The sequence below is a fragment of the Dipodomys spectabilis genome, unplaced genomic scaffold (genome assembly GCF_019054845.1).
Source record: "Dipodomys spectabilis isolate Male_0828 unplaced genomic scaffold, ASM1905484v1 ptg000004l, whole genome shotgun sequence".
Taxonomy (NCBI): Eukaryota; Metazoa; Chordata; class Mammalia; order Rodentia; family Heteromyidae; genus Dipodomys; species Dipodomys spectabilis.
The window spans coordinates 1158454-1180461 of NW_024870681.1; the positions used below are offsets into that span (position 1 = coordinate 1158454).

At 37.6% G+C, this 22008-nt stretch overlaps 1 protein-coding gene across 1 annotated transcript in view; it reads right to left on the reverse strand.

Moving 5' to 3' along the window:
• The window catches only part of Efcab5 (EF-hand calcium binding domain 5), a 102539-nt gene that overhangs the window by 77403 nt on the left and 3128 nt on the right, over positions 1-22008 (reverse strand). Inside the window, exons 2-4 of the mRNA XM_042694418.1 lie at positions 20691-20750; positions 18939-19023; positions 9518-10067 (exon numbers count right to left, since the gene is read on the reverse strand). Of these exons, the coding sequence (XP_042550352.1) occupies positions 9518-10067; positions 18939-19023; positions 20691-20750 (695 nt within the window). The remainder of the gene's footprint in view (positions 1-9517; positions 10068-18938; positions 19024-20690; positions 20751-22008) is intronic.

The window sequence follows — 22008 nt, forward strand, 5'->3', positions numbered from 1 at the left end:
TAGTAGGTAGAATTTATGTGGATGAATGTTTTAATTATTTTGGCTTATCAGTTGTATTTCTTCTACTACACTGTATAAGTTATTTATGATAAGAACCAAATTCATATTTTTTGTCATAAGGTATGGCTTAGCATTGAACACTCAATAGTTAAGCAATAAATTGAATACTCCTCAGAAAGTTCAACTTACTAATTCATCAAAAAATTGAGCCCCAATTAATCAAACACATGCTCAATTTCAAATCTTGGTAGGACAGAAAATACCCCTTGTCTTCAATGGTACTTCTAAAATATATAGAGCTAGTACCTGACCCAGAGCAGATAGGACAGAAGGTATCCTAGAGGAAGTAGTATATGAGCTGATTCTTAAAGGACAAGGAGAAATTCGCCAGCTAAAAATTCAAGGAGAAAGATGTTTTAGAAAAAAGATGTTTTAGACAAAGAAAGCTAGCACTCTGGATTCCAGAAAAGAACACCTGGCTGGTGGTTTTGATTAGCTGATACATGTGAAAAAGTAAATATATGCATAAAGAATGTTGCCTCTCTAGCTGAGGTTGAATAAGTCAGGGTTTGGGGGTGAGAATTCTCTATTGCTGCATGCTGGGTACCTTAGATATAATGTCTTCAAGCTTTGAAGCTTGCTTTGATGGTGATTCCTGTATCAAAACAAGGTGGTTATTGTTCTATTTAATCCACCTTCCTGAAGAAGTAAGAGTGGAGCAGAAGCAACCAGAATGAAGATATTCACCAGAATGAAGATATTCTGGTGGAGGCAGGGTGGAGAAAAGGAAGCACCCAGTTGGATTGTATAGTACTGTATACATACAGAAGATGTAAAAATCAGAGCAGTTACATGTAAGTTACATTCAAAGGTCAGAGTCTCTTCTATAAACAAGCAAATTCTAGCTGGGTGTGGTAGCACATGCTTGCAATTCCAGCTGTATATATATGTGTGTATGTGTGTGTGTGTGTGTGTGTGTGTGTGTGTGTGTGTGTGAGAGAGAGAGAGAGAGAGAGAGAGAGACAGACAGACAGACAGACAGACAGACAGACAGAATGAATTCCAAGTTTCAGCCCAGCATAGGCAGAGTTAGGGAAATTCTATTTCAGAAACAAAAGGGCTGTGGGTGTGGCTCAAGTGGTAGAGTGCAAAGCCCTGGGTTCAATCCCTATTACTACAATAGCAGCAACAGCAGCAACACAAAAACAAAATTCCTAGTATATTCTATCTTTATTTGAGGATAACAATTACTGGTTAGTTTAAAATGAACCCATGGAATCATATAGAAAATCCTGGGAATTCTGGAAATATTGGATAGTCAGTTGTTTCTACTCCAGGATCACCACCCTTAGAATCAGACACTATTTCAGATATCCATCTTTAGCTGGAGAGAACTTGACTCTAAACTAGTCGCTTTAACATTAGGAATTCCCTATGCCACTGAAGCAGACCAGAGACTCATTCAACATCAAGTTGCAGAGTAAGGTGTATACTATTAAGATGACATCCAAGGAGACTATGATTTCTCAGTAGTTGACTTTCCAAGTAACAACACACACACACACACACACACACACACACACACACACACACACACACGTGTCACTTCAAGATGAATACTAAACTATACAAACTATACTAGGATATGTAAATTATTATGTTTTGAGTTGAACAAAATTAGAACTGGTTTGGATAAAGTCCTACCACATACCTCTAAGTTATAATAGTCATTCAAATTCAAGATAAAGTATTCCCCTAAGCCACTCACTATTGTCATAATCTGCTTTGTTGGCTTCAAAAAATCTGATATTCAATGCAAATTGACAAGGTGACTATTGTTACTAATATTACCTGTGGGGAAGCAGGATTTCCCAGCATAATGTAAGTACAAGGGTTTGGCTCAGTAAAATGGTGGCAGCTGGTATAGAATATGAGAAGACAGCTGTCTAGGAAGCCACTATCTCCTGGCAACTGAGAAAAGCCCATATCAGAGATGAAATATACTCTCTGTTTTGCCAAGTCCTAGTGCTGCCAACTTGTAAGGATGAGTTAGATATTTTAAGGCTTTTTTTTCAAAATGTAAGTACTTTGAAATAAATCTTTGCAGATACCATACTGCAACAGAAACATATACAATAGATTTTGACACATAATCTACATAAATTCCTTGAACATTGTATACAAGTTAATTCACATGAAGTTATAACAAGTAAAATAATGGTCTGTATCTGTCCCCCTTTTAAATTTTACTTGCTTTGCTTATCTTTATTGCTTGAGTAAGCTGACTTGTTCTTTTCTCTTACATAGCTGTGGTAGAGAAAGTAATTATTTGAAATATCTCTATGATGCTTTCTTTCACGGATTAAATGTTTCATTATTAATATATAAGGTGGATAGAAGCAAGTCACTGGAAAAATGCCCCAAAGATATCTCAAAGTACGACACAGATTCCTTATGTGACTATGAGATAAGTAACATATGAGATCAGAGATAATTACCAAATCAAAATTTGGTGTGTATCACACAAGAAAAGATCCAAGATTTTATTTTAGGTATCTTAGATCTACTTCCTGGCTCATTTGAACTCTCATTCTAACATGTGTAAGAGTCCTGACATAAGAAAATAATGTTATATAGCACAATAACCACTGTTTCCCTAGAATTGTCTAAAATTGTAATATTAATAATCTTCCCCTTTTAATATTTAAAAAAATCTCTTAAAAATACTGCACAGTAAAACTCTAGCCTAGCCCAGTTTTATAAATTCTAACTACTGAAAGTCTGTAATCTTTAAGTGCAAATATTTTTCATTATTAGTGTACAATAATAAGATAGTAAAAACCTTTCATGTATGTATTCCAAAGTACTGGAAGAATCAGAGTCAGATGCAAGTGATATGAACCTAATCTACTCTCTAGTTTTGAAAAGTTGCATGAAAAGATTCAATTCCACTTCATTTCTAAACCTGTCTACCAGAAACCCTGATGAAAAGCAGTAAAGTATATTGTATATGTAAAACTTATAGACAGCAATGATCATGTATTTTTCAAGGAGATGGCTACAACTACAAACATTGTTCCAAATAAGTAAAGAGAATCTTCTCCACCTATTTTTGTAAGTCACTACACAGGGATACATGAATCCCTTTTAACCCCAGGAAGTACAGAGATAAACTTTTTGGATCAAGTTGAAACACTATAAGCCTAACTATTCAGGAGGTTGAGATTTGAGAATCTTGATTCAGACCTAGCCTGGGCAGACAAATCCTCAAGATGCTTATCTCCAATTAACCTGCAAAAAGTCAGAAGGGAACATATGGCTCAAGCAGTAGAGTGCCAGCTACACGATAGCACAGAGGCTTGGGTTCAAGCTCCAGTACCAACACAAATACAAAAAATTATGTCTTCTTTCATTGATGATAAATAAGGGAAATACTCATTCCTAAAGCAAATAGACTTCTCCAAATCTCTGTTATGAACTGAGATGGAACAAACTGACATAGCTCAAAGAATTTTAAAGCAAGACCATTTTTACTAAGATTGCTGGGCATACAAGCTTTAAGTCTATAGATATTGGGCGTAGAACCTACTATATCATAAAAAAAATCCTTAAGGTCTCTGAGTATTCTACAAATGCTTGACACTGTCATCTGTTGACTTATAGATCTTGGATTTTTGCCACGAGGAAATGAAGCTCTAATCCTAACAATCTTAGAAGACCAAAGTCTTTGATTATTTTAACAGTTTCATAAAATGTCTACAAAAGTGTTGCACCTGTGGAAACTACAGCTCTTGTCAAGCCTCAAATGACCCTAAAGATTTTAACTCCTGGTACCAGAAACAGTGAAAGAACCTAATGCTCAAGTGTTATGCCATTGGTTGGCAATGGAACCTAAACCAGAGTCATACTATGTCCATTGTTATTCTCACTATAGATGGTGATAAACCCCTTGACTTTTATGTACTTCTTGAGTTTTCCTGATGTCTCTACAGGAAGAAAAGTTTATTGAGATACTGATTTATAGCCTTGACATTAGTTTCAAAATTGTAAGTAATTTTTATGGAAACAGATAAAAATTCAACCTAATATACTTCTCTGTAAAAACAGATGGTAAGCAGAATTATCGCTTAATCTATTTTCTAAGATCAATGACACTTCTCCTTACATACTGATGGAACTTTTCACTTGTACTAAGTTTGGTGGTTCTCTTGAATTTTGTGGTGAAACTTTAGTGTACCTAGTAAGCTTCCATAGAACTTGTTTTAAATGTATTCCTAGAGTTTTGATTCAGAGAACCAGAGAAATAATCCAGAAAACTGAACTTTTAGAGTAGAGGGAAGATATAGTGAGTAAGGGGGTGGACCCCAGGCTTGTTACATGGAATTTGCACATTTAATCAAATACCTCAGCTAATTCTTATTCATTGGTAGATAACCACACTTCTAAAAATGCTGTTTCAACTGAAAATGAGAATTTCATGTTGCTATATAAAATCTAAGAGCTTTGTACATATATCTTTTTTTAGTTTTACTTTATTCCAGAGCTGTCTATGAACTTTATTCCAGAAGAATCCTTAGGAGTTTGGATGTGTATCTCAGTGATAGAGGCCTTGCCTAGTTTGTACAAGGTGCTATGTTCCATCCCCAGAACAATGAACAAACAAACATTGTTCTAAAAGCTTGTAATTGATAGTTTTACTTTATAGGAAAAACTAAAACAAGTCAAAGGATTTTAGGTTTCTTTATTAATTTTATTTTATTATTGTTATTTATTTATTTAGGCAGTACTGGGGCTTGAATTCTGAGCCTCACTATCTCTTAGAGGCTTTTCTGATTTATATCTGGTATTCTATCACTTGAGCCATACCTCCAGTTCCAACCTTTTGCTGGTTAATTGGAGATAAGAGTCTCTCAGATTTGTTTTCCTGGACTAGCTTTGAACCTCAATCCTAAAATCTCAACCTCATGAGTAGCTAGTATTAAAAGCATAACCACCACAGTGCTCAACATCTTTCTCCAATTTTATTATAGATTTCCATGCCAGAAAATATTCAAAGGCAGATATAGAGATTTGGGGAGAAATTCAGGCAGTAAATCATATTTTGTTTGCTGTTGTTTTTAGCTCTGAAAAAAATCTAATAGGTATCATTTAGACCAGGGGTCAGCAAACCACATCTGACCTACTGCCTTGTTTTGTGCAGCTTGAAACCTAAAAGTGGCTATTACATTGTAAATCAATTTTCTAAAGCAGAAGAATAATGACAATATTTTGTAACATGTAAAGATTATATTCAATCAAATTTCAATATCCATACGTAAACTTCATTGGCTAATGGCCAGGCTTATTCATTTACATTTTGACTATGTGCTCTTTTTGCAGTAGAATTGATTAGTAGTTACTCAATTTGCCAGGCAAAAGGCTTTTTAGCTTTTATGTAATCAAACTTATCAATATTTTCATGATTTTGACTCACAGTTTAAAAACATTTTATCTGGTATAAAAGAATTTAATCCCTAGTTTCTTCAGTTTTGGTAAGGCTTCATTTTTTCACATGTATATACTTAGTGGGATATATTTTATGGGCCAGAAAGCTTTAGATAAACATGAAAATTTCATTTATGTTTTTACTATGAATAGACGTATCAGCATTATTATTTTGAAGCTTTTTTTTTTTTTTGGTCAGTGGTGGGGCTTGAACTCTGGGCCTGGGCACTGTCCCTCAGCTCTTCAGCTCAAGGCTAGTGCTCTACCTCTTAAACCACGGCACCACTTCTGGTTTTCTTATGGTTAATTGGACATAAGAGTCTCACAGACTTTCCTGCCCAGGCTAGCTTTGAACTGTGATTCTCAGATCTCAGCCTCCTAAGTAGCTAGGATTACAGGTGTGAGCCACTGGCACCAGCAGAAGCTATTTAATATAAAGGACACAACAAAATAAATCATTACATCAGCACCGATGGATCACTCCTGTAATCCTAGCTACTCAAGAGGCTGAGATTTGAGGATAGAAGCTCAAAGCCAGCCTGAACAAGAAAGTCCTTGAGACTCATCTCCAATTACCCACCAGAAAACTGGAAGTGGTACTATGGCTCAAAGTGGTAGCATCCTAGCCATGAGCAAAAGATCTCAGGGACCGAGCCCAGCCCTGAGTTCAAGCCCCATGACTGACAAAAAAAAATTAGTGTGAGGAAAAGAGAAACACAAATATAAAAATCAACAAAGTAATGTTAAAAACTCAGAAACATATTAATATAAACACAATATTTTAATATATTTCACATAATCTAATATTTCAATGAAGAAAGCAGACATTTTTCATTGATTTCCTAAGCTGTCAATGTAGAGATGTTTAAAGTGTTAGGTCCCCATTTTGGATACTCTTTTTTTTTTTTTCCGGTCGTGGGCCTGAACTCTGGGCCTGGGCGCTGTCCCTCAGCTCTTCACTTCAAGGCTAGCGCTCTACCACTTGAGCCACAGCACCACTTCCGACTTTTTTTTTCTGCTTATGTGGTGCTGAGGAATCGAACCCAGAGCCTCACGCATGCAAGGCAAGCGTTCTACCACTGAGCCACCTTCCCAGCCCTTTGGATACTCTTGTAGATGTTAAAGAGAATTCTTTGGCCTGCTGATGTACTGAAACTAAATTTTTTAATTCTTACATTATCTAATCTGTATCTTCTAGAATGTCTATGTCCAAACTAATTGTGAGGGCTCAAGGTGTGGCTCAATGGAAGAGCATTTATCTAACATGTTAAAGGCTTCTGGGTTAGAACCTCTACAGAGCAAAAAATAAATAAAAAGTAAACTAGATGTGAATTCTTTTCCTTTACGGTATGTTCTATAGTAGTGGTGCAAAATAAGCATCACAAAAGAATAAATGACTATGACTGAAATACATGACTATATATATGAAGACTCTTGCATTCATAATGATATTCAAAAAAGAACCTTTTTTTCAAAAGGAGAAAAAAATTAATTGTTTTTTTTTGCTGTCATCAGCATTAGCTAGTGATAAATAGTTATATAGATATAGATATATCTTTAGCTAGAAAACAGGAATATTTACTCTGTCTTACTAGGAGGAAGCATAACCAAACACAGAGCAGCCAAGTGACATTGGTTTCAGGAATTCTAAGATAGTTGGACATTAGGAACTCTATTAATAACATTCCTCATTAGTGAATCTAAAGTGAAAAATCAAATGGTCACCTTTATAGGCATGGAAAGTATTTGGCAAAATTAATAATTAATTCTAATGTTTAAAAATCACTCCACAGCCTGGTGTTGGTGGCTCACGCCTGTAATCCTAGCTACTCAGGAGGCTGAGATCTGAGGCTCTCGTAAAAGCCAGGTGCAGGAAAAGTCCGTGAGACTCTTATCTCCAATAAATCACTCAGAAAACTGGACTTCACTCTGTTGCTCAAGTGGTAGCGCGCTAGCCTTGAGCTGAAGAGCTGAGGGACAGCGCCCAGGCCCAGAGTTGGCGCCTCACTCTTGTAATACTAGGATATCGGAAGTCAGTTGGAAGTCAGTCCAGGCAGGAAAGTGCATGAAAGGCTTATCTCCAATAAACTACCCAGGACAAGCTGAACATAGTGCTGTGGCTCAAGTGGTAGAGTACTAGCCTTGAGCTGAAGAGTTGAGGGACAGCGCTCAGGCCCACAGTTCAGGCCCCATGACCGGACCAAAATAAATAAATAAATATCAAATTTCTATAAGACAGAAGAAAAAAATGAAGAGCAAATAGTGGCCACCATTACGATCAGATTAATTAAAATATATTTAAAGACCTCAATAACTAATGCAGTGTGACACTAGTGCATGACATAGACAATGGGCAAATAGGCAATGAATATTTTTGTTAATTCAGAAAGATACTCCAAAATATATAGAGCTTAGAAAGAAAACCAAAACTAATGAGGCAAAATTAAACTATTCAACAGTTCTTTCTCTGTCTGTGTCTCTGTCTGTCTCTCTGTCTCTCTCTCTCTAGCAGTATTAGAGTTTGAACTCAGGGCCTTGAATTTGCTAGGCAAGCATTCTACCACTTGAGCAATGTATCTCAGCCCTTTTTGCTTTAATTACTTTCCAAATATAGTCTCATTTATGTGTGGGCAGGCTTGGACTATGATCCTTACATTTATGCTTCCTATATAGCTGGATGCAGGTACATACCACCATGCCCTGGTTTTTACTGGTTGAGAGAGGTCTCAAAAACTTTCCCCTCATTATTATAGGAGTGAGTTACCATACTCAATGTCAACAATTTTTTTTTTGGGGGTCCGGTCGTGGGGCCTGAACTCTGGGCCTGAGCGCTGTCCCTCAGCTCTTCTGCTCAAGGCTAGTGCTCTACCACTTGAGCCACAGCGCCACTTGTGGCTTTTTTCTTTTTGCTTATGTGGTGCTGAGGAATCGAACCCAGGGCCTCAGGCACGCAAGGCAAGCACTCTACCACTGAGCCAACTTCCCAGCCCAATGTCAACAATTTTTATAAAGACCACCAAGTAATCATTTGAAAGTGTAGGATCCCTGCCTTACAGATTGTAGTGGATCAATATTTAAAATTAAAATTATAATACTTTATTGTGCCTCATGCTTGTAATCTAGCTACTCAGGAGGCTGAGATCTGAGGATTGCCATCTAATGACAGCCAGACCAGCCGGGAAAAATCTGTGAATATACTGCCTATTTGGAAAGCTGAACTTCTAGAAAGTCCCCCCACCCTATTTTTGGTTTTTTCCTGGTCCTGGAACTCAGGGCCTGGGCACTGTTTCTGAGCTCTTTTTGCTCAAAGATAGTGCTCTAGCTCTTGAACCACCACACTACTTCCAGCTTTTTGGTGATGAATTGGAGATAAAGGTCTTGCTTTGAACAGATTCTTAGCCTCCTGAATAGCTACAATTACAGGCATGAGCCACCAACACACTGCTCAAACTTTCACTCCAGCAATTCATATAGACATAAATACTTATTTGGAGTCCTTGTAAGACTTCTTTAGTTTTCACAATCCCTCAAAAAAAACTAAAGCTCAAAAAAATAAAGCTCAAGGATAGTTATGTAGTTATTTATGGTTATAGTTATTTATATAGTTATATGCTTATTATATGCTTATTTTAATAACTATAAAATTACTCTGTGAATGTGTGCATTGTGTGTGGAGGTAGGGGTATGTGTGGGTATATGGGTGTGTTGCTAGTACTGGGACTTGGGCTCAGGGCCAGGGCACTCTCCCTTAACCTATTTTGCTCAAGGCTGGTCCTCTACCACTTCAGGCACACCTCTAGTTCCAGCTTTTTGGTGATTAATTAGAGTAAGAGTCGCTCAGATTTGTCTGCACAATCTGGCTTTGAACCATGATCCTCAAATCTCAGTCTCCTGCATAAGTAGGATTACAGGCATGAGCCACTGGCACATGGTTTAACATCACTTCTTTTCATTCCTGTTTGTGTTCATATTCTTGTTCTATCTTTTCAACATAAGGAGATAGATCATCAATTGAAAGCACAACAAATTGTACCTGTTATACACAGTATCCGGAACATGTATCTTCAGGTCTTCTGTGACATCTTTCATTACTCTCTGGTAACCAGACATTCCTGATTCTTTAATATAAGAAGGATTGTTTCTCATTAAATATTCTCCCAAATAATTAATTGGATCAAACTTGGATGGAATATCAGCTGCTGACAAAATATTCTTCTTTTCTAATTGCATTAACATTTTTTCCATTCCAGGAACCAAGGTAGGTAGGAGTTTGTCAAGCAAATATGCACGGGTAGTCAGTGTCATATTATCAATATTAAGCCACTCTTTAGCCAAATTATCCTTAGGTAGTTTTTTTTCAGTCTTTTTTTGTAATTCCTTCTTCAGATTATCCTTATCTATTATTTTCTGCTGCATTTCTCGGGCTCTTGCTTCCACCCTTTCGAAAAGATTGTCCCTCCATGGCTGCTGTAGCTTTGATTCTAGTTTAGTTTCATCTCCATCAAAAATTACTTTTGCAAGTTTTCGAATTGCAACATTCCCTGGGCCCTGGGCTGAACTTGGCTCTTCTTCCAAGACTGATTCTGAGAAAAAGGGGGGAAAATAAAATGTAAGAAATATTAGAAACAGATTTTAATTCTTGTAACTATAGAATTTTTTTTTTTTTGGGTCCGGTCGTGGGGCCTGAACTCTGGGCCTGGGCGCTGTCCCTCAGCTCTTCAGCTCAAGGCTAGCACTCTACCACTTGAGCCACAGCGCCACTTCCGGCTTTTTTCTTTTTGCTTATGTGGTGCTGAGGAATCGAACCCAGGGCCTTGAGCATGCAAGGCAAGCGCTCTACCACTGAGCCACCTTCCCAGCCCGTAACTATAGAATATTATCATAAAAAGTTCCTTACAAAGCCGGGGGCTGGTGGCTCACGCCTGTAATCCTAGCTACTCAGGAGGCTGAGATCTGAGGATCGCGGTTCAAAGCCAGCCCGGGCAGGAGAGACCGTGAGACTCCTATCTCCAATAAGCCACCAGAAAACCGGAAGTGGCGCTGTAGCTCAAGTGGTAGAGCGCTCGCCTTGAGCTGAAGAGCTGAGGGACAGTGCCCAGGCCCAGAGTTCAAGCCCCACGACCGACAAAAAAAAAAAAAAAAGTTCCTTACATTATTTACATGATCTACTGGCTGAAAGTGACAGAAAGTCTGACAACAGCTGGGCACTGGTTGCTATGCCTATAATCCTAGCTATATAAGAAGCTGAAATCTGAGGATCAAAACTCCAAACCAGCCTAGGAAGATAAATCTGAGAGACATATATATCCAATAAACTAGCAAAAAAACCCATCTATATCTATGTCTATGATATCCATTCTATATATAGATATCATAAAGGCATTTGCTATTAACTTACGACATTCAGCAGCTCTGCTTCTCTTTGTTTTTATTTCTCCTTCCTTTCCTTTCTTTGTCCCTTCCTTCTTCCCTCTCTTCTTTTCTTCATTCCTTTCCCTGCCTACCCCCACTTCTTCCCTCTTTCTTTTTTGTGGGGAAGAATTTCTCTTTCAAAGTGAGATAAGTGTGACTTTATTTGGAGAATGAGAGGTAAGAGCAAAGTAGAGAGAAAACCTGAAGATGCAAGAGAGAGATTAGCTGATGGTCAGAGGGTCTGAGGAACTATGAAGGAGTGAGTCATGACATCTCTTACACTAATCTGAGAGGGCACAGTAAATCAGGGACATTCCATCTAACAGCTTCTGTTTCTGTGGAATAAAATAAATATTGCTGTAACCAAGGAATGGAATCATGGACCAGATGTGAAAGATAAGTATTTGAAATAACATATGGAAATGGAAGGGAGCAGACTACATATACATTGATTTCCAGGTAATATTGAAGGCCTATGTGAGATTGAAAAACATATTTTTCAAGACACTTAGAACTGAATAGATTGACCTTGCATTCCCAGGACATAGCTAGCTTAGGCTATGTACAATAAGCTATCAGATGGTTTAGGTGGTTTTGCTTGTTCATTTTTTTGTTTTGTTTGTTTTTTTTGTTTTTTCTATACCCATGATTGTAGCGGTGACTAGGATGGAAGAATTAGTGGGAATCTGAAGAGCTTTTTCTGACATGGATATGGAGATGAAGTACTTTGGAGTAGTAGTTTCAGAGATAAACCTCAATAGGATCAGGGTTGTGTATTACTACAAGATTTTACTTCTGCTACTTTGTGGATACAGGGGAAGACAGAAACATATCTAAAATTCACTTCTATTCTTCTATTAGTTTTTTATTTTCTGGCAGTAGGGTCCCATGCTTGCTAAGCAAGTCATTCTACCATTTGAGACATATTCTAGCCCATTTTGCTTTTTGTTTTTGATTTTTCAGATAGGGCCTTGTGCTTTTTCCCTTCTAGGGCCAACCTCAGATCCTTCATCTACCTCCCAGGTAGCTACAATTTTAGTTGTGTACCACTGTAACTGGCTTGTTTGTTGAGATGGAGGTCTAACTGACTTTTTGCCTTGAACCTCAGTCTTCGTGGTCCCTGCCTCCAAAACAGTTGGGAGTACAAGCATGTACCACCATGCCCAATTACACTCCCCCTCTCTCTAAATACAATTGGAAAGTAATTATTAAGACATGCCTTCATTATTAATAATTTGCAATAAATAGTACTATTGTAACAAAAGGACAAGAGTAGAGTCTCCATAACTTTAGAGCAGTGTTGCTGGTTAATGTGCTATCAAGGAATCAAACCCAGGGCCTCATGCTTGCTAGGCAAGCACTCTACCACTAAGCCACATTCCCAGCCCCAGTGGGGTTTTTGAAAAAACTTATTTTGTTATAAAATATTTGAGACCAGCAAATATAGTAGCAATATGATAAACATGTATCTAATCTTAGCATAATGAAAAATGTACCAATATATTAAATATCCTCATAGGTTGCTACACTGAAATACTATTCTGAATTTCATGTTCATTATTTCCATAGATTGGTTTATATGTGATTTACTTTATAAAATTTATTTCAATATCATGTGTATTCTGTAGACTTCTTATATTTTATATTTGAGAAAGTCATCTAGATTGATAGATTCAGGTACTTAATTTACTTTTCACTGTAGCATAACACTTTATGTATGATTCTATCATGATGCGTTCTTTCCCTTGATAGACATTGGATTATTTGTTTCTTTTTTTCTTTATACCAGACAATCCTTCTATGGAAATTACTAAATGTATTTCCTTTGCATACATATGTGAGTTTCTCTAAGATGTATTACTAACATTTTAATTTCAGAATGCTAGGATTGGAATGTTTGTGTTCCCTAAAGTTTGTTTATTTATGTGCTGGTCCTGAACTCAGGGACTGTTATTATGTGCTGTTCCTGAGCTTCTTTACCCAAAGCTGGCATGCCATCACTTGAGCCATTGCTCCACTTCCAGCTTTTTGCTGGTTAATTGGAAATGAATCTCAGGGTCTTTCCTGCCCAGACTGGCTTTGAACAATGATAGAAGTGGGACATTTTGGGAAGTCATGAGGACTCTGCCCTCATGAAATAGCTAGATGAAACTAGGTAGGACTCCTTTGTTACCTTCTCACCTCTTCATCATGTGAAAATACAGTGTTCATCTCCTCTAGAGGATCCAGCATTCAAGATGCCATTTTGAAAACAGAGACTGAGCCTTGCTAGACATCAAACCTGTCAGTGACTCCATCTAAGACTTCTCAGACTTCCATAACTGTCAACTTACAAACTCCTCAGTCTATAGCATTTTGTTACACAAGCAAGAAAAGATTAAAACACGAGGTAAGATTCTGATTTGATTAAAAAGACTAAAGCACAAGGCAAGAGTCTGATTTGATTTTGTTAGCACCAATTATGTCATCATCAACAAGAGTAAGAGTTACTGTTATTGGGCCGTAGTTTTAGCACTTTGTTTCTCAGGGTCCCAAGAAGGACCTTAAAACACCATTAGGAGGGCTGCTCATGTAGTTTATATCCTGGGTTTAATCCCCAGTAGTGAAAACAAATAAACAATATCAGTTTAGGTTGTGGGTTTAGCTTAAGGTTAAAGTACCTACTTAGAAGGGCTCTGAGTTCAAAAGTACTGAAGAGGTTAGTCAAGTATTCTACCACTTGAGCCAAGCCTCCAGCTCACTGAGGAAGAAGAAAAAAAAAGCTATAGGACTCTAAGCTTCTTGTGTTTTGTGGTCAGAACATCTATACCTTAATTTATTTAAATTAACTGGAAAGCTCAATCAGATTTCCTTTAGGAAAAAAAAGTTTTGCTGCTTTAAAATTTGTCAAAGCCAGGTACCAGTGGCTTCATGCTCATAATTTTCCCTACTCAGAAAGCTGAGATCTAAGAATTGAAGTTCAAAGCCAGCTGAGCCTGAAAGTCCATCCAACCCTTATCTCCAATTAACCACCAAAAAGCTGGAAATGGAGCAGTGGCTCAAGTGGTAGAATTCTAGCTTTGAGCAAAAAAAAAAAAGCTCATGGACAGCACCCAGGCCAAGTTCAAGCTACATATTCACACACACACACACACACACACACACACACACACACACAAATTGTTGAAAAGTCTGCACATTTCTGCAATCCCATCTTTCAGAGAAGTTAAGACAGTAAGACCTGAGATGAGAATTCAAGGCCAGCCTCAGCTACACAGAGAATCTTCATTAAAAGCAAACAAACCCTCAAATCAAACCAATAAACAAAATAGTATTGTTTAAAAACCCAATAACTTAAAAATAAATCCTGTTGGGCACCGTTCATGCCTGTAATCCTAGCTACTCAGGAGGCTGAGAGCTGAGGGTCGCACTTCAAAGCCAGCCCAGCAGGAAAGTCTACAAGACTTTTATTTCCAATCAATCACATGAAAACTGCCAGTGGCGCTGCAGCTCAAGTAGTAGAGCACTGCATTGAGCTGAAGAGCTCAGGAAGAGTGCCCACGCTCAGAGTTCAAGCCCCACGACCGACAAAACAAACAAAAAATCTTAACTTTCTTTCCTTGACCAACAATATAAATAAATAAATAAATCCTATCTACCTAGTAACCAACTTTCTTTCCATGGGAAAAATAAAGTAGTCTATGAAGAAAGTCTTGAAAAGGCATTATCTCAAGTATTGAGCACTTTACAACCAATAGTGGATAGTAACTCTTCTGCTCTTTGATTTCCAACTTGGTCAATTTGCTTACAACTGGTAAGGAGAAAGCAAGGAGAGTAGTATGAGGCTCTCTCTTGTCTACCTCTCAGTTAAACAAATTAGCCACTATTGGTGAAAAAAAGTGGGTAAGGTATATCTCCATTTTGTTTATTCACAATACTCACTAATATACAATATTTTATTTTTATATTTAAGTAAGCGTGAAAGAGAGCAATTATTAAAAATCTGTAGGTTCTTTGGGGGCATCTGTAGCTCACGCCTGTAATCCTAGCTACTCAGAAGGCTGAGATCTAAGGATCGTAGTTCAAAGCCAGCCTGGTCAGGAAAGACCAAGAGACTCTTATTTCCAATAAACCACCAGGAAACCAAAAGTGGCTCTATCCTTGAGCTGAAGAGCTTAGGGACAGTGCCCAGGCCCAAAGTTCAAGCCCCACAACCGACAAAAAAAAAATCTGTAGGTTCTAATGTATTTTCTTTTAATCTGGCTAGCACAAACCAAACTAGATAGTCCTCTGCTTTCTTTAGGGATCATACTAGTACACATTAGTAAATTCCCACATGAACTAGAACTACATTGCAGCATGCGAGTGCTCCATTAGTGTGCTAGGACATTTCAGGTTGTTAAGCAACAATCCTAGTGCTTGCATTGTCCCCACTGATACACAGAATGGAAGTAGTAGAAGTGTGTTTGATATCAACTCCAGTTTTAGAACAAAAAAGAAAAAAAAGAAGAAGAAGAAAAGCAAAGTTAAAGAGGCCCAGCAATTGTAGGGACAATACAGTAACCAAAGATTCTGAACAATCCTATCTGAAAGCTGTCTTTTGATTATGTGAGCTCTGAATGAAAGGATCACAAATCATGGCACTTCCCCAAGGGTAATTTAATATAGAGTTTTAATGGAATATAGTTGCAAACAGCAACTGGAGTTTTCAGTAGGTTTGAGACTGCCTTGGACATTCCTAAATCTCTTAGCAACAAATTGATTTGTTTGTAGATTCACTTAATAATTACTGATTTCTCACTGGTATTGGTTACTATGCTAAGCATGGGAATCCTTTTTTTCAAGATAAATTTATAAATTTTTCCTAAATTAAGAGCCTTTAAGGGCTGGGAAGGTAGCTCAGTGGTAGAGCGCTTGCCTTGTATGCATGAGGCCCTGGGTTCGATTCCTCAGCACCACATAAGCAAAAAGAAAAAAGCTGAAAGTGGCACTGTGGCTCAAGTGGTAGAGTGCTAGCCTTGAGCTGAAGAGCTGAGGGACAGCGCCCAGGCCCAGAGTTCAGGCCCCACAACCGGACCCCCCCCCCCCCAAAAAAAGAGCCTTTTAAGTTCTCCTCTAACATATCTTCACCACTGTATTAGTCAATCTTTTAATATAAAAAAACCTATTCAGGCATTACAGGCATGAATGCTATCAACTAAATAAGAAGGTATACAAAGAATTCCTTGTTTATAATTTGAAAGGTCTAGCTTTACCAGTGATTTAAAAATCATTTTTTGCTTTTAGTGCATGCCCCACTGTTGGCATAGCTGCAGAACAAAATCTGTTTAAGGATATAAATAGGGATAATATAATCCACATTATAATAAGCCATAGCAGTCTCGTTCTAATGTTATATAAGGTTAGTGGGACCAGCTGCTGATTGAACTGAGGAAAATTGAGCCAGCAGAGTTATTCAACAAATTGTATGATATTCATTAAACATTGGCTCTGACTCCAGCTTAGCTGCCTTGTCCTTATCAGGATTTCTCAACATTTGTACATAATGTAAATGACCACTACAAAAGAAGAAGGAAAAGAGACATTACTAAATATTATTGGGGGGCTGGGAAGGTGGCTCAGTGGTAGAGCGCTTGCCTTGCACGCATGAAGCCCTGGGTTCGATTCCTCAGCACCACATAAGCAAAAAGAAAGCCGGAAGTGGCGCTGTGACTCGAGTGGTAGAGTGCTAGCCTTGAGCTGAAGAGCTGAGGGACAGCGCCCAAGCCCAGAGTTCAGGCCCCACGACCAGACCCAAAAAAAAAAAAAAAATGTATAAATATTATTGGAACCAAAACTCCATTTAGTATAGACAGTATCCTACAAAACTGTCTTAGGGCTTCTGTAATGAGTCGGGTAAACTCATAGTTTAAAAAAAAATTCTCAAAATACAAGTTAAGCTCATATATGAAAAAGAGAACAGTATATAGCATTGGCATGTTACTTAAGCAACAATATTTTCTAGGCCAAGACAAGTGTTTGAGTGCAATTTGGGAGCTGCTTTGCAAGGTAACTACATTATAATTTTGACAAGTATACAGTAAGGGTTTTGACATTTCCTCTGACATGCTGAAATTTCAATAACAGTTCCTCTTCTCATCAAAAAAATACATGTTATGGAAGTGGTGCTGTAGCTCAAGTGGCAGAGCACTAGCCTTGAGCTGAAGAGCTGAGGGACAGCACTCAGGCCCAGAGTTCAAGCCCCATGACCCACAAAAAAAGACTTAAAAATATACGTTATATGAATATACTTGCATATATATGTATGTACATGTGTATATATAATGAGAATGGAGGAATTCAGAATATAAAATGTAATTGTGAATGATCAATAAGAACACAACATCACATTTGATATTGTTTTATTTTGTTTTGCTTTTGTTTTTGTTATGGCGCTGTCCCTGAGCTCTTCAGCTCAAGGCTAGTGCTCTACCACTTGAGCCACAGTGTCACTTCTGATTTTCTGGTTGTTTGTTGGAGATAAGAGTCTCAGGACCTCCTGCCCAGGCTGACTTTGAACCTCTATCCTTAGATCTCAGCCTCCTGAGTAGCTAGGATTACAGGTGTGAGCCACTGGTGCCTGGCTTGTTTGATAGATATTAAATGAAACTTAATTTAAGAATGATGCACAAGTCATTAAGAAAAAGGCCAGATATATGCATGGGGTACTGGTAGTAGTAAAGAGGGGTGAGGAGGCAGTAAAAATCAGCAAATTCAGGAATGGGATCATGTGGAAGATCATAGGCAAGGGCTTCCCAGGAAGAATGTGTGTGTGTGTGTGTGTGTGTGTGTGTGTGTGTGTGTGTGTGTGTATGTGTTACATTGAGAATCGAACCCAGGACCTTGCATATGCTAAGCAAGTGCTCTACTGTTGACTTACATCCCCAGCCTCGAGAAAAATTTTATAATCTAGAAAATACTTTATTTTAACTTAGTCCAGCCTACTACATACATACTACACATCCAATATTTATTAATTAAATTGAAATAAAGTATGGGAAATTGTCAAAGGTTCTTTTTTGGGGGGAGTGGTGATGCTGGTGTTTTTGGTCAGTCATGGGGCTTCAACTTGGAACCTGGTTGCTGTCCCTGAGCAGTTTTGTTCAAAGCTAGCATTCTACCACCTAAGAGCCACAGTGCCACTTCCAACTTTCTGGTGGTTAACTGGTGATAAAAGTCTAATGGACTTCCCTGCCTAGGCTGGCTTTGAACCTCAATCCTCATACCTCAGTCTCCTGAGTAGCTAAGGATTACAGGCATGAGCCACCAGCACCTGGCTTGTTAAAGCTTTAATATTCAAAGAACCTTTTTTGATAGATTTCACTAAATACTTGAAATTAAAGTGGTCATTGTGAAGGAAATGAGTATCATTTCCACTTGTTGCTTTTTGATCCTGGTTAGTAGAACAAGGGGTCAAGTTTTGAATCAAACAGAATAAATGTGTGGTCAGGACTATTAGCAAAAAGGTTCATGCCTGCCTGTAATCCTAACTACTCAGAAGGCTGAGAGCTGAGGATAGAGGTTTTTTAGATAGATCAGTCAGACAAATCTGAGTCTTACCTTCAATTAACCAGCAAAAAGCTGGAAGTAGAGATGTGTTTTAAATGGTAGACCACTACCCTTAAGTAGAAAAACTAAGCCAGACTGCAAGACCCCAAGTTCAAGTATCAGTGCTGTCCCATCCCCCCAAAAATAGTAGTAAAAAGAATAAATGGGATGAACATCCCAACTCACTAGAAATGTTCACTTTATTTTCATATTAGAAGGTTTTCTGCTAGGTATTAACTCTCAGCAAAAATTTCCCTTTAATTAAATACTACAGATTGGAATGAGTAATGATAAAGTTGTTTCAGAAGTGTTAATAGAGGGTGAAGGGAATTCACTTTAAATTATCTCTGTAATCACAGTTAAAATACTTCCTGTAAGTATATTTTTAAATTGTAAAGTTTGGAAAATGCATATGTGATAAAAATTTAATATTGTTTTTAGTTTCTATTGGACATCAGGAAAATCTCATTCCTTACCTTGGGATTTTATTTCAGCTACTGTTTCTTTGTCTGACCAGTGGCTGGTTTCTGATGTAGAAATACGTGCTTCCTTCAGGGAACTCTTTGAAAGGAGAAAAGAAATACCAATTTCAAAACTAATTGCTTTTCCTCAAACTTGCATCAACTTTCCCCACCAAAGGAGGGTTCATTGCTTTGGGGAAATACTAAATTCTTCCTTATTTTTTCTAGCATCTAATATTGTATATTAGAATCAAAGTAGTTATCAGTCTACTGCACTGGCAAAACATATTGGCTCAATATGTAATCTTATTCTGTGACTTCTTACAAAGTAATATGCTAGAAACACTATTCCAGTTTTCCATTAGTCATTTAATTTTATAGTATGATCCACAAACATTTGAAACCATGTCATAATGAAATCAGACTTCTGAAAATGTTACTTAAAAAAAAGTTAAAAAATAATTAGCCAGGTGGTGCATGTATGTAACCCTAATTACTTATGAGGCTGAGATTTGAAGATTGTGATTCAAAGCCAGCCAGGGCAGAAAAGTCCATAAGATTATCTCCAATTAACCAGCAAAAAAAAAAAAAAAAATGTGGAGCTGTGGCTCAAGAGCACTAGCCTTGAGTAAAAAGATCAGGGACAGGGGCTGGGAAGGTGGCTCAGTGGTAGAGTGCTTGCCTTGCATGCATGAGGCCCTGGGTTCGATTTCTCAGCACCACATAAGCAGAAAAAGCTGGAAGTGGCGCTTTGGCTCAAGTGGTAGAGCGCTAGCCTTGAGCTGAAGAGCTGAGGGACAGTGCTCAGGCCCAGAGTTCTGGCCCCATGACCGACAGAAAAAAAAAAAAAAAGATCAGGGACAACACACAGGTCCTGAGTTCAAGCCCCAACACTGGCACACACACACACACACACACACACACACACACACACACACACACACACACACATCTATTAAAGTTGGGCATTGGTGGCTCATACCTATCATCCTAATAACTCTGAAAGTAAAGATCAGGATTATAATGGTTTGAGGCTAGCCTGGAGACAAAGTTCGAGACTTTGGCTCAAACAATCAATCTCTAGCAATGACTGGGCATGATGGTCTATGCTTGTCATCTCAACCTACAGAACAAGTACAATGGCTGGAGAAAATGGCATATATCTGTTATTCCAATGACCAAGGGAAGCACAAATAGGAGGACTGGAGTTCAGGCTGGCAAACTATAAAGGGAAACCCTGTCTCAAAAATAACCAACATGAAAAGAGACTGGTAGAATTGTTGAGGTGGTAGAAATGCCTGTTCAGAAAGTTTGAGACCCTGAGTTCAAACCCTATTATTGCCAAAGTAATTAGAATATTTAAAAACTCATATTGTCAGCTTAAGTCAACTTAATATGAATCCATACAACTATTTTTAATTACCTCCTTTTCTATAAAATATTCTTCAAGATAATAGCTTATTTAAACATGGTCACTTGAGTAACTAAGATGGAAATTACATTTTTAATATGGCAGTAAAGTTACCATAAAAGGTGGTTACTGTACAGAGGTTCTGTTTCCATAAAGCAATTTTTATCTGTGATTTGTAATGGCTCTTCACAAATAACTTACCTGTCTCTGGGTGTTTCCTGTAATACTGATTGAATTACATTGATTTAATTATCAACATGAATTTACTTTGTTACATTTTTCTTTCCCTTTTTTCATAAAGAAATTATCTAGTTTACCCTGCAACATTAATATCAATTTACTTATTTCAATTCTACCTTAGAATGCTTTTCCACTTCCAGGGAGTTTTGATTATTTTCTTGATATTTTTCATTTTCCTGAAACAGGAACAGTATTAGTAAAGGGTATGCATATAAAAGGAGCTAGAGATTAAGGGAACATTTCATACTCTACTACAGTAAGTTTTCTATTAAAAGTTGCACATAATGAATATATCTCATTTCAAATAAAATTACACAAAGTAGTTGTATCAACAAATTCAAACAGTTAAAAACATTGTTTAGAATTAAAGGATGGCAACAAAATAACAGAATCCAACTTTAGACTCCCCTCTGAAACATTTCTATCAACACCTGATTCAGAATATTTCAACTTAAAAGAAAAATAAGTGATAGAATATGATATTAGATCTCAATTGTTAAATTTCACTTGATCTTAGCCAAAAGTGAGAAGCGATAGAATGTTAAATTAAAAATCCTTTCATAAAAGATTAAAAACCAAAGTAGGCTAAGCACCTGAGTAGATGTATGTCTGTGTTGATGTGTCGACTCACTCATCTTGATCACTAAATAAATAATATTACCAAATGATAATGAAAAGTAATACCAAGCCAGTGTTAATAACCCCCCAAAAAAGGAAGAAATATTGCTAAACAATAAAAAGTACTCTGAAAGATAAAAATCTCCCTTGCCCTATCCATTTCATCAGTCTATGGAATGGCTATAAATTCTCAACTGTTGAACTTTTGAAACTGTACAACTGTTATGACTGTTACTGACCAGAGCTAAGTCAGTACTAGACTACTGCTCAGGGAAATGAGGAAAGCCATTGCAATCACCACCATTATCATTTTTAAAGCTAGCAATTGCATTTTAAACATTTTATCATTATCTTTATTAGATTTTTTATGGTAATGGAGTTTGAATTCAAGGTCTCATGCTTGTTTTGCCAGCACTTTATCACTTGAACCACATGCCCAGTCCTTTTTGCTTTAGTTATTTTTCAGGTAGGGTCTCCTGGTTTTGCACTGGTCAGCTTCAGACCATACTTAAATCTATCCATGACCCCTTCATAGTCAGGATTACAGGCACATACCATCACACCCCACTTATTGTTTGAGATAGGATCTTGATAACATTTTGGCTTGTTTCCTCTAAGAAACTGGGATTGTAAGTGTGGGCCACTGCAACTAGAGTACTCTCATTAATTTTTTTTTTTTTTTTGGGTCCGGTCGTGGGGCCTGAACTCTGGGCCTGGGCGCTGTCCCTCAGCTCTTCAGCTCAAGGCTAGCGCTCTACCACTTGAGCCACAGCACCACTTCTGGCTTTTTCCTTTTTGCTTATGTGGTGCTGAGGA